At 37.4% G+C, this 12,500-nt stretch overlaps 1 protein-coding gene across 44 annotated transcripts in view; it reads right to left on the minus strand.

The window, feature by feature from the left end:
- The window catches only part of FOXP2 (forkhead box P2), a 398,716-nt gene that overhangs the window by 182,973 nt on the left and 203,243 nt on the right, over window positions 1–12,500 (minus strand). For 41 of the 44 annotated variants that reach the window (XM_085568392.1, XM_085568405.1, XM_085568399.1 and 38 more), the window contains one exon: window positions 4,518–4,695. In XM_085568392.1, coding sequence (XP_085424518.1) covers window positions 4,518–4,685 — 168 coding nt within the window. In that variant the 5' untranslated portion in view covers window positions 4,686–4,695. Of the gene's footprint in view, window positions 1–4,517; window positions 4,696–5,730; window positions 6,044–8,152; window positions 8,760–12,500 lie in introns of those variants that run through there. The other 3 variants (XM_085568396.1, XM_085568398.1, XM_085568412.1) reach the window with 3 other exon arrangements.

Below are 12,500 nucleotides of genomic sequence, written 5' to 3' on the forward strand. Positions count from 1 at the left end.
GAGTCTAGCTTATGAATTGCTTCAGAAACAAATATGTAAGCCAGATACATATCATTCCCATTTCACAGGTGGAAGGAGTGAGGCGTGGTCCTAATGCGACCCACCTCCTGGCAGTTATATTAAATAGCCATGTGCTCAATTTTTGGACAATCAGACAATAAGGGGTTCATCAAAGATTGTGATGGAAGACATAAAAAATGAAATATACTCTTTTTTACTCCAGCTGTAGTGTCAGTAGGCAGACAGACAGCCTGTACTTGAATTTAGCCCTTCTCCAATTATTCACCAAGGGAAAAAACTGTTTGCAGAAGCACAGGGCAGGAATCAAAAAATAAAGACTAATAATAAGAAATAGTTCTAGGGGCATATCAGGACTTTGGTAAAATTACATTCTGGTATTTTAGGACATTCTCAAGTCTATAATAAATTAAAGATTAGACCACATGTGAGCCTGAATTTGGAAACATACTTTCTCCTACTAGCTCAACATCTGCTGATTTGTTAATACCTGCTCTGAAAGTCCTATAAATGAACCTAGCAGTCTTTTGCTCTTTAAAGCCTGTAACATTTCTGCATACCTTTCCATAATTTTAACTTCTGTTTTAAATCACTAGGAAAAGGCATTTTTACCTAATATGCTGGGGTCAATTTAAGTTATAATAAGTACAATCAGATGCAGTAAGAAGTTTTCTATTTAACTTACATATCATCAGTATGCTTTATGGTGTTTGCTACAGGTGTAGCAGCTGCATATTTTTATGTTACTTTTTAATAAAAACTTCCTCTACAGTATGAGAAAATTATTTTCTCTTTCAAAGAGCCAAAATTCAAGTTTTGAGCAGTTTAGTAAACAGAAATACTTTCCAACATGCAGAAACATAAGTTTTGTTAACACCTAATTCATATAATAAACAAACTCCTATTATTTTCCTCCTCCTTTCTAAATAATCATGAGGAAAAAACACACAAGAAAGCAAAACTTCTATTTTTTCATCAGTAAGATAACCTGAAAGCTAGTACTATATTTTTAGTTTTGGAAATACTATTCATATTTTGTACCAATAAAATGCTAGTGCTAACAAAATAAAACTGCTTTGGAGAAATAACATTATACATAGTCAGCTGAAACAGCTTCTAAGCAATAAATTCCCATAAAACATTTAAAAAGATTATCTCGGTAGCATTGAGTTAATGAATGCTCAAAATGCAAGCTCAAATCTACCCTGCAAAGCAATCATGGTTTTTTAGCAACTATTTTGACCTTAGTGACACAAACAATTAATTCTACAAACTTAATATAAAAATAAAATTCTACATCTAATGCAGAATATTCTGTCAATGTATTTAATCAAGGATATGCTTTTTTTCATGTATTATACATTCTAGTATCTAACACCAATTTTAACATACAAGGAAAAAAATGAAAGTGAAAAGCTCAGAAGTGTCTGAATGTACACATACAAAAGAGAAAGCTCACCGTAAGCCAAAAAAAGCAGAAGACACAAACATAGGCAGAGTAGAGTTTGCATCATATTTTTAAAATAAAATTCTACACTCACTTTAGCTATATTTATAAATCTATAAATATCAACAGCAAGATAAGAAGTTGCTTACATCCTAGTCATACATCTTCAAAGCTGACCTGATGACTTGTGACAGCACCCAATCCATTTATCACCAAGTATATATTACAATATATTATAGAATACTGTCATTCACTCTTGATACATGGATGAGGAACAACTCCCTGATTTAAGTCAAACTTCTCATTTCAATATAAAGACCACAACCACATAGTTCATCAAGAAAATAACAAGAGTGTCCAAACTCCATACAGTTGCCTACAAGAACATAATAAAGTCTGTTTTATCTTATTTACTTTCTATAAATCCATACATAAATAACTTTAAAAATTTAATTCAGCCTAAAATTTCTCTCACTTAACTTTCCCCAGTAAATATTCATACCAAAGTAAAAACTTATTTTATGATTTTACTCAGCTGATAAACCTATTCTTAAGCATTAGTATCCCTTTATGTAGCTGCCTAGTTAAAGGAAATTATTAAAACCAGCAATCATTTACTCGCTTCCTTTAGAAAAAGCTATAAAAACTTGGATTTTCTATTTGAAGAACTCCCAATAAAATGATTCAGAGAAGCCAAATCCAGAATGTTAAACCATGAGATGAGTACATCTTGCACATATTTAAACAATAAAAAATCTTAAGAATAATAATTGCTAGGGTTTTTTCTGTTTTTCTCTGTGTCAAAGTTTTCCAGACAAGTGTCACATATTAAAAACATAATTTTAGAGAATTACTACAGTGGCAATAATAAAAGCAATCATCATTTTCCTCTTAATTCATATTTCAAAAGGCATCTGTTAAAAAACAGGGGGCGGAAAAGAAACAGAAAGTGGAGGAAGAAAAGCAAAAGTAACACAAAGCTATGCCCGTTACCTGAAGGACATACTACTGTATGTTTACTAGTGTTTATGTTTCACATCAACATATTTTATAGAAGGATTCATATGCCTAACTCAAGTTGTATTTAAATCCTATGGTGCAGACTGTACCATAAAATGCCTCTTGAGTCCTATTAACTGTACCCATGGTTTTACTTTGCCTGTCTGCTTATTTAAGATCTAATCACAATTTTGAAGAAAAGATTGTCACTTCTAAGCCTGTCCCCTCAGAACCTGTCTGCTATTAGTACTCAACTGGATATTTTCATCTTCAGTTGTAATTCTCTGTGGTCTTTGCAAATGCTATCTACTGAAATCTCTGGCTGTATGGACAAATTGGCTACACATGCCTAGGACTGCTACTTTGAGAAACATGTAAGTGGCACATTATTCTATTAGCATTTTTGTGTTTTAAAGTGCTTCACTTAAATTTAGTTTTCTAAACATATTCACCAATTTGATACACTCTTTCTTAAAAAAGACTTTAAAATTTTGTTATAATCTGAATACCTGAATAAAGATGATGGCATGATTTTCAATGAAAACAATATTAAATTTTTATATTTACTTATATGTATACAATTTTATATGAAAATAGTATAAAAATACAAGGTTATATATATAATCATGCATAGAAAGGTAGAAATCTGCTACAAACATAATGAAGACACTGAAACCTGTATTTCTTCAGACTGTCATACTGTAAGTGCTCAATTGTTAAAACAATACACTTGAATTTGAAGCAAGGCATAGATTTAAGCCTTAACAACTTGTCATATTTCAATCTATAACTATTTCCTTCTTCCAAATTTTCTGTCACCATTTAAAATATTTACCTATAAATGTAGCTAGTGTACACTGCTTAATTCAGCACTAAAAATTATTCAAGAGCTATTATGACCTCTTATTTCAGAGGCCCCATCACATGTAATGTATCTATCATGTTAAAACATGTTTCCATAAAAGAGAATTTTTGTAATAGTTTACCTAACAGAAAACAACTTTCCTTCCATTAATGTAAAACCTGATGTTGAAATGAAAAACCTCAGCATTTAAAATTAAGGGTTTGAACTTCAAAGGTGCTGAGTGGGCAGCGAAGACTTTCAGGAGTTTGAAGCAGAATCAGACCCCGGTTGTTTACCAAACACTTTAGGCTTCACTGCATTAGTACAATCTGTGTTCCCTGATGAAGAGGCAACTCCTTAGGTAGACCATGAAGGAGTTCTGTTTGTTCAGGTTTTAAAAGGAACAGAAATCTTACAGTGACAAAAATTAATGGATTGCATCTTGTAATTAGGTGGTGTCAGCAGCCAGAGGACAGTTGAATTTTACAGTTTTAAACATAACAGTAGTTCTCCATTAGCTTGTTGGGAACACAAACAGACAAGCTTAAAAAATATGTTTTCAAAATGAGAAGGGAAACAGACCTGCAGAAAAGCTGCTTCTTCTCTTTCCTCATGCTTTCAACATTTTACATCTGTATTACAACTCACACACACGCAAGCACATACAGACAGGAACACTGTCTTTTTTATCTCGGTGCTTTTGAACTAACTAGCATTTTTTAATTACACCTATGACAGCAAAGTATCTTCCCTGAGAAAAGTCACTCTGGTCCCTTCACTAGGGTCCCTTCACTGCCCAGCTCCGACTTGGCACAATTCATTGCAAGCGAAGCAAAGTCTCAAGTAATGTGGCCCTCTGGTGGAAAACCCCGCACCACGTCCTGCTCGCCCGAATCGCACAGTAAACTAACAGCTCCTGAAAACATGCACTGCAAGGCTTCGGCACAACTTTTATAAATACGCAGCGGGATTTTAATCACCAGGCAAGCGTGGTGGCATGCAGCCATATCAGCAAGATGTTGCTGCCACAAGAACGGGATCCTTCCATTTCAGCATTATCGTGCACTAAAACAACAATAAATAATGCCCCATGCTCTTCACTTCCACGACACTCCACATTCAGCACGCACTAAGGGTCTCCAAAAAGATCCCCCTTTGAAAACAGCCCTTTATTTGTTTAAAAACAAACAGGAAACAAAACAAACTTACCTGCTGTTGTTGCAGATGCAGCAGTTCTACTGTGCTTACTTCAGTGCTCGTGTCACCACTTGATCTTCCATCTCTGCTGCCAGCATCTAATTGGCTGCTTAGAGTGCTCATTCCATTTTGATTCATTGAACTGTTGCTTATTGTCTCTGTCGCAGATTCCTGCATCATGACTTAATACCTAAAAGTGATTAAGAAGTATCAATTAACACACGCGTTACACCTTCACACTTCCATTATCAAGATGTCCCTCTCTGCCAATTACACAGACAGCATCTTTAGAAGAAGAAAAAAGCCTCGCAGAGCCGTTTACCAAGAAATGCAATGCAAACTCTGCTTTCATACGGCTGCTAATCACTGGAATTATGATTTCTATAAGCAAGCTTTGTGTGCTTACATTTAACGTCCAAAATAACACAGCATGCACGCAGCATGGTCAATAGCATTTATGAACGACTACGTTTTAAAGTCTACCTATAAAACCAGTTTAAGTGAAGGCACGATTTCACACACTGCTCTATATTTCCTATTATCTAGCTTTGACAACCATGGATGACTATACAGCCTTATTTAAAATATTCACTATCTTGATTCTGTCAGAATTTTACAGCATATCTTATGCAAGGCTGTTGTTTAATGATGCACAGCTAATCATACAAAATTAAAATTTTGTAAGGGTGTTACAAATCATATGGTATCAACCAATGATAAATAGTATAATGGGCTTCTCCTTTTTTGTGACTAAATAAAATTTTGCCTCGAAGGCATTTTAAGAAAAAGCTCCTGCTGCAAACACGTCAGATATTGCCTATTTTTTTAATCAAACGCCTGATATTCATTTATTTTTCTGACATTTAAAACATTTAATACTGTCCTTCCTGGGAAGTAATTAAGCTTATGCATGAGCAGCAATCAAACTGTTCACTTGAAGATGACTTAAAACTCAATTTTAACATAGGCAAATAAATGAAAGATATAAAATTAATTTTCCAGGCATGTATTAGATATGAAAGCTGGAAATAAAATCTATCAAGAATATCACTAATGATTGTGCTAAAAACAGCATAAATTATGCATATTACCTTCTCTACAGTAATAAATGTTTTATCATTTTCACTGCATAAATATACTGTACTTTCAGGATAGCAATGAGATGTCCTGCCAAGATCAGTTGAAATCTTTGCAGTAAATAAAGAACCAACGTGCCCTTACAAACCAGAATTTCAAGGCGCATTTTGTATCTGTAATATGGAAAGGTCAGCGTCTCTTCTCAGAGCCACCAAAGTCCTCTCCTGCCTGTGCAGGGTCAGAATGCAGCTCCCTTCCTTCATCCTCACTCCCGACCTACTGACAAGAGTCCTCACAACAACCTGGCTGAGCTGTGATTTTAAAAAAACACTTCTGAAGGGAGAGGGATGTGTAAGCAAACTCAGGAAAGGAAACAAAGCTTGCTGTTTAGCCTAATTATTTAATGTAGCTATTTTTTCCCTTAAAAAGTATGAGCAACTGCCTTTCCTTAAACAAAAAAAAAAAAAAAAAAAAAAAAAAAAAAAAGCGCAGGGAAAGGACCATTACAACTTCAACTATCTGCATGGGATATTAATTAAAATGCAGTATGAGTTACCACAAATAAGCTCCTACAAGATAAAGTAAAAGTATATATTGTGTGAAAAATTTTAAATAGCAAAAGATTAGTTATTTAAGGATGTTCTGGTCAGAAATAAACATGATGCAAAAAACCTAAACACAAACACATTTAACATAAAGGAGGGCAGCTGTTATAGCCCAGTAAACAACAGCAGCACCAGATGTGTTTATGAAGAAACAGTCTTCCTAAAACACTTATGAACATCAGCAAAGAAAAATAATAGAAATGGAAAATGTGATACAAGCAGTGATGAATTTTACAAGGCAAAAACAAAGCTAATACTCTTTTCTGAGATTAGGCAGCTAATAAGTATTCAAATTAGGCATAAATTTTACATGTACGATGTTTAAAATATTCAGAGAATAAGGGTCTGATTGCCCTTAGTAGTTATATGAAAATTCTAATGCGGATATGCCACAACTGTGGAAGCAGACAGCCCTTTCTGATTTTTACAATATTTACTTTCAATAAAAGGACGTGTATATCAGAGTGGAAATTTATTTGAAACTTCATCAGCTATATCGTTACAAGGATTTGGAAATTTGGGAAATTCAAACGTTAATCCTCTTTTAGTGAAACAAAGATTTAACCAACAGACAGGTTCATCTTTTACAAATTCACATGTTAGACAATAACAGTGGTACATTTAGCCAGGCACATTAAAAGGGCAAAGGGGGAGTAAATGTTAGATAATCAAAACATTACAAACACCCAGAAATGTAATAAATAAATACACCATCCCTCCTGTTTTCACATGTCTCTGACTTTTTCATTACAATTAACAAAGAAGGGTTAAATGTCTTCCAGTTCATATTAACCAAAGGGTTTTATGTCTTGTGGATTCTGTATCCTTGCAAAGCCCCAGAGTGTAGTTCAGGCTCTACATTTAAAGTTAAAGTGCCTGTGAGCCTGTAGAATAGGCTTTAACATAACATGACCAGTAACACTACTCTGGCAATAGAAAACAACAAACCCGATCCAGCAGACAGAATGAAACTACAGAGTAACAACACTAGAAAGGGCAATTTATTTTGAAGTGAAGTGGAAGAAACACTGAAGTATTTTTATGAAGATAAAAGAGACCCTATAATTTTACGTCAAAAATAAAGTGTGAGGGGTGTTTCTCTAGTTTTAAAATGGTATTCTTAAAAACAACACTAAAACTTTGGCTGGAGTAATGCGCTGTGTTGGTTGCTCTCAGCCCCCTCCTCACTGTCAGCAACTGAAAAAGGGCTGCTAGAGAAAGCATCAGCATAGAATCTTTTTGTTTTCCCTTCTTTTCTTTTGCACAGATATACATACCTACGTGAGTCCACGCACTTGTGTGTGTAGGTACTACCAACTCTGAATCCTCACAAACTGAAGCACTGAAAACATCTAAACAAGGATCATTCCTGATGTTTATGTATCAGTAACTCAAGTTACTGGTACCAAAATAATTTGAACCCACAACATCTCATTGAGTAAACTAATGTACTTTTCTCCTTGTTTTTTACAACAGTAGCGCAGACTGGTACCAAAATAAGCATAAATAAACACAAATGAAATAGACAGGTATCAACCAGGTATTAGGGCTGTAAGTTTGGACAAGAAAATAGGACAAACAGAACAAGAAAAAATATACCAGTCCCTGTTTACATACATTTATAAACATTCATACTTTCTAATCCTTCTCTTTTCTCTTGCTGTCACACTCGCTGTCAGTCAGGAGCATGCCTACACAGGCACACATGCACACACGCACCCACATTCACAGACACATTCACCAGCACCTACTTCTGTTGTGATTCTGCAACTCTTGGCGCCAAAGGTGGGATACAAGCTTTGCTACCCGTTACTTTAAACAAAGGTATGGAGAAAATATTTTCTGCTGTCTGCAAGAGAGAGTCAAATTGGAGATCATTTTAGAGCGTGGTTGCACTGCAGGCTGAATAACTAGTCCTGCCAGGGTAGCCAAGCTATCACCCATACCAAAAAAGAAATACTCCACCTTGTTGTTAGAAGCTAGAGCTTTACTCCTCTCCCCTGCAGTGAACTGGACATTTGCTATGCGCCCGGGCGCTCGCACGTGCGCGCGCGTGTGTTCTAAGCTGGCAAGTCGCCGTGCAGATACTTATTCTCTACACCGCTTCCCCTTTGAAACATTAAACTGACACTGGAACTGACTGCACAAGATTGCATTTTCTCTTCCTAAACAACTTGAATTGAAAGGTTACTTAGTGTAACAATATTTACTTGCAGAATTGTGTTGTTACCAGGGGTATAATGGATGGTGGCTATGCAGGTTTACGCAAGAATGAGTGAAGCATGAGGCATTAGCCATGTGTTTGACATGTTTCAAATTGCTATAATCCAGCATTAAACACACCCAGCAATTCATGCCATTTCTTGCAGCCATAATCTTGAATAAAGCGTGCACAACCACTTATTATATAAATTAGTATATGACTCCCTGTTATAGTCACAACAGTGCTTTTGTGTTTATTTTGCATCAAGACGGGGTCTTTTATTTGTGCAAACAGCAGGATGGCGCTCGGTGCCGCAATTAAGCCCGCTCGGTCCCTGGCAGGGTGTGTGCCAGCCCCGCCGGGGTGAGGGCGGCCCCGGCCCGGCGCCAAGGGCCCGGCCCGGCCCGGGGCAGCGCGGGAGCGCCGCCGGCGCGGCCGCCAGGGGGCGGCGCGGCGCGCGCGGCGCGGCCTCGGCGTGCCCCGCACGTGCCGCGCGCGCGAGGCCCGGCCCGCGGCCCGCGCGGAGCCGCGCGCGCCCCCGCCGCGGCGCGCGCCGGCAGCCCCGCGGGGCCGGCGGCGGGGGCGCGCGCGCGGGCGGGCGGCGGGGGCGCGCGCGCGGGCGGGCGGCGGGGGCGCGCGCGGCTCCGCGCGGGCCGGAACGCGCCGCGCCGCGCCGCGCCGCGCGCTGCCCTCCCCTCAGGCCGGCCCGCCGCCGTCCGGCCCGGCCCGCGGTGCCGCCGTGAGGTGAGCCGGGCCTCCGAACCAGCAGCTCCCGTGCTCCGCTGGAGTTCATGCCTCACTCACAGCAGGCGCAGCGCTCTGAAGGCTCGCGCTGATGTGCGCTAAAAGCCTTTAACACTTAAGATTGCTTAATAAATCAAAATGCCAAATATTAAGGACGTAGCTGAATGTGCGAAAACAAAAACTTTTGAAAGCTAAGAGAACATTTGTAAACCTGGGGTTTTTTTTGGGGGTTTTTTTGTTTTGTTTTTTTACTGTATCCAAAACAGCTTTCAAAGCTTGAGTTAAGCAGAGACATGTCACTGCATTATTTTAAAATATGTACCTAAGAAGTTAATATGTTTAAAACACTAATTAGGTCAAACACCACTGTAATACTGTAAAATAAAAGTGTCTGTATTAGTAGGTGTAAAATAAAGTATCTGTAGTAATGGCTTAGTACACTACTGTCTGCTCAAATAAGTTTTTCCCGGTAAAAATGTGAAATATGCCCAAACATGTGCTGAAAGTTCTTTCAGAAAAACAGAACTTCCAGTTCTACATTACAGGGCATAGAATAATCAGAAAGAATACATATAATCTGCATCAATTATCAAAACCAGCATATCTCACAAGAAAAAATAGAATTTTCATGGTGAAAAAAAAAAATCTATTCAAAGTGATATCATCATTTCACTATTTGCAATATTTTCACAAGTCAAGACTGTAGTTGTGAATAAAGTAAAAAGTTCAAAAATTAATAAAATAGGTAGCAGTGGGACAACAGTGTCTTGATCCCAACACAGATACTCTGAAGCACTGATACTCTGAAGAATTCAAGCTGTAGTATAAAACTTTTACATGGACACTCATATGATGGGCCTCTGAAGGCCTTTTTGAACACTGATTTATAATGAAATTGACAACTGGATTTTGCAAATTAGCACAGATGAGATTTATTTTACTTGAGACAAGAACCAGCAGTTCAGCACTCCCACCCACCCACGGTTCCAGGTAAAGAAAACATGCATCCTTCCTGCAGCATTATCTTAACAGGCGCACTTGGCTGGCATGAGGAAGCCTTAAGAAATCAGATTAATTGATTTTTGCTAAACTGCAACTGAAACAACAAGCACTGTCTAAAATATTTATCTCTCCACTATAAGCCACAATTTTTCCCACTGTCCATGTACTCTGGTTTATCTATCAGATGTTTAAATGAACATCCTTTTAAGTGACTGGCACCAACAGTCAGATAAAGGTATTGAAGGTAGAATATCGTATTCAATCTTAACTAAAAGTTATCTTGCATTTAAAAGCTGTATCTTTTTCTTTCACACCATCTCAATTCTTTTGGACTAATAAAAATAGCAGGTCAATTTGGGGCACAGTAATTTACCTGCCTTCTAAAATTGAGGAGTATGTTGTCACACTCATGTGATTATTAAACAACAGTTCACTTCCTAAAACCTCAAGGAAGGTCTAATTGATTTCCACCTGCTATTTATTTTCACTTACTAGGAAAAAAATCCCTATGAAGGCCAGTGTTAGCTGTATTAGTATTGTGTACAGGACTGTAAGATGCATACTTTACAAACAGGAGAGTGGCAAGAGCTGCTAGAGTGCATTACCTAAAGCCCATGCAGAAATGAGCAGCCAGTTTCAGGATAAGATTCTCATTTGAGCAACGACAGCCTGGAAACCCCACTTTGGAAAGCACACTCCTCTCACTCCCTTTCTTCCCCTCTTTTTCCCAATCTTAAGGAAAACAAAAAAAAAAAAGAAAGAAAGAAAAAAGTAGCTCTCCAAGCTCTTACAAGTAGGGATACTTTATTAGAGTCAATGGAGAATTTAGTAGAGAGAAAACATTAGGGCAGTAGGAAATAATTAGAACTGTGAGAGCTAGGGAAGACCTGCCTAGCAGGCAAATTCCCTTAAAAAAAAAAGAGAAAAGAAAAAATGAAAAAAAGAGCTTCAAGCTTCTTACACAGTCTGTAGGGCTTACAAAATGCAAGCCCAGGGCCAACTTTTTATGCTTTTTTTGCCTTTTTTTTTTTTTTTTTTTTTTTTTTTTGAGGAGCTTGCAACAAGTACCATTGGTAATTCCCCTCCCCTGATCTTTGAATATCGTGATAGTACCTTCCTTCATGAGAGTATTTGTTTAACCCTCACAGCTACTTGACTTCTCATCTAAGCTCCTGATCATTCCCTTCAGTATCCCTTGAGGGTTTTTTATCTGCTGAGCATAAACTAATTTTTCCACGGATCCTTTCTAAAGTTTTCAGCATTTTCTACTTGCAAGATTATCTCTTTTTTGGTGCAAAATACATGTTCGATTTTTCTCACCAGACTAACCCTGCATTCTCACCGGATGCACCATAGGAGAGGTGGTACATGAAAAGAAATTTCTTTAACAGGAACCAACATACCAAAAGCTTGAATAAGCCTCAAAGAGAAATAAAATGGAAAACCTGTGTTCCTAAGATGAGCGCTCAAAAGCTCATACACTTGCTTTCAAAAGCCCCAGCAGCATCTGATTGCATCTATAGCTTTCATTGACTACAAATGGGTCAATCACAAATTTTACATGCACAGTAATGTCTGAAAAGCCACATTACTGACACTGGTGCTCCTGTATTTTGTTCTTCCAAATTTTCAGTGTATAAGTTTTTTACATTACCTTACAGCCACATTCTGATAAAACTGAACATTTACTAAAATCACATCCAGCTAAGTATTAAAGTAAAATAGATGGTAACAGGTACCACACACTTAGCCAGTGAGCAGTGCCAAACTGCATCTCTTCCGCCAGACTGCTGAAATTGTCAAAGTGCTGGCTAGAAACTTACATACTCTAATAAAAGGTCAAAAAACACCTGCAATAGTAAATACTTCTTTCAAACAGTTCCAACTTTTAGCAGATATTTTAAAAGAAATTTATCTTTTCATTAAACCCTTGTCCAAAATCTTAAGCTCAGCTCTGTTCTTTCAAATGTAACCAAGGCCAGGTCAGTTCAAAAAGGCATGTCAAAAACGCTGCCAACCACTGGCAAAAATATAAGGTTTACTATCATTTTATAGACTATAAACAGTAGGCATTTTTTAAATGCATGCTGATTTCTGCAGCTAACTACTTAAGTTACATGACTTAGATGAAGTCAATGTAGATATATGCAGAAAATATGTAATAAGCAGACTTAAGAAGAAAAACATCTAAAGTAATGAAAATAAAATTCAGGGGATGACAAGAAGAGTTTAGAGGACTTATGTTCAAATCTTTCCCTTTTTCTTTTTACAGTGCACCTTTATTTAGTCTTTTTATAAATAGTTTTTTCATAGAAAAAGACTCCAATTCAAGCAGTTAATTGCATTAATAAATTGGTAACTGGT

This window comes from Lonchura striata, chromosome 1A (genome assembly GCF_050655825.1).
Source record: "Lonchura striata isolate lonStrDom1 chromosome 1A, ASM5065582v1, whole genome shotgun sequence".
Lineage (NCBI taxonomy): Eukaryota > Metazoa > Chordata > Aves > Passeriformes > Estrildidae > Lonchura > Lonchura striata.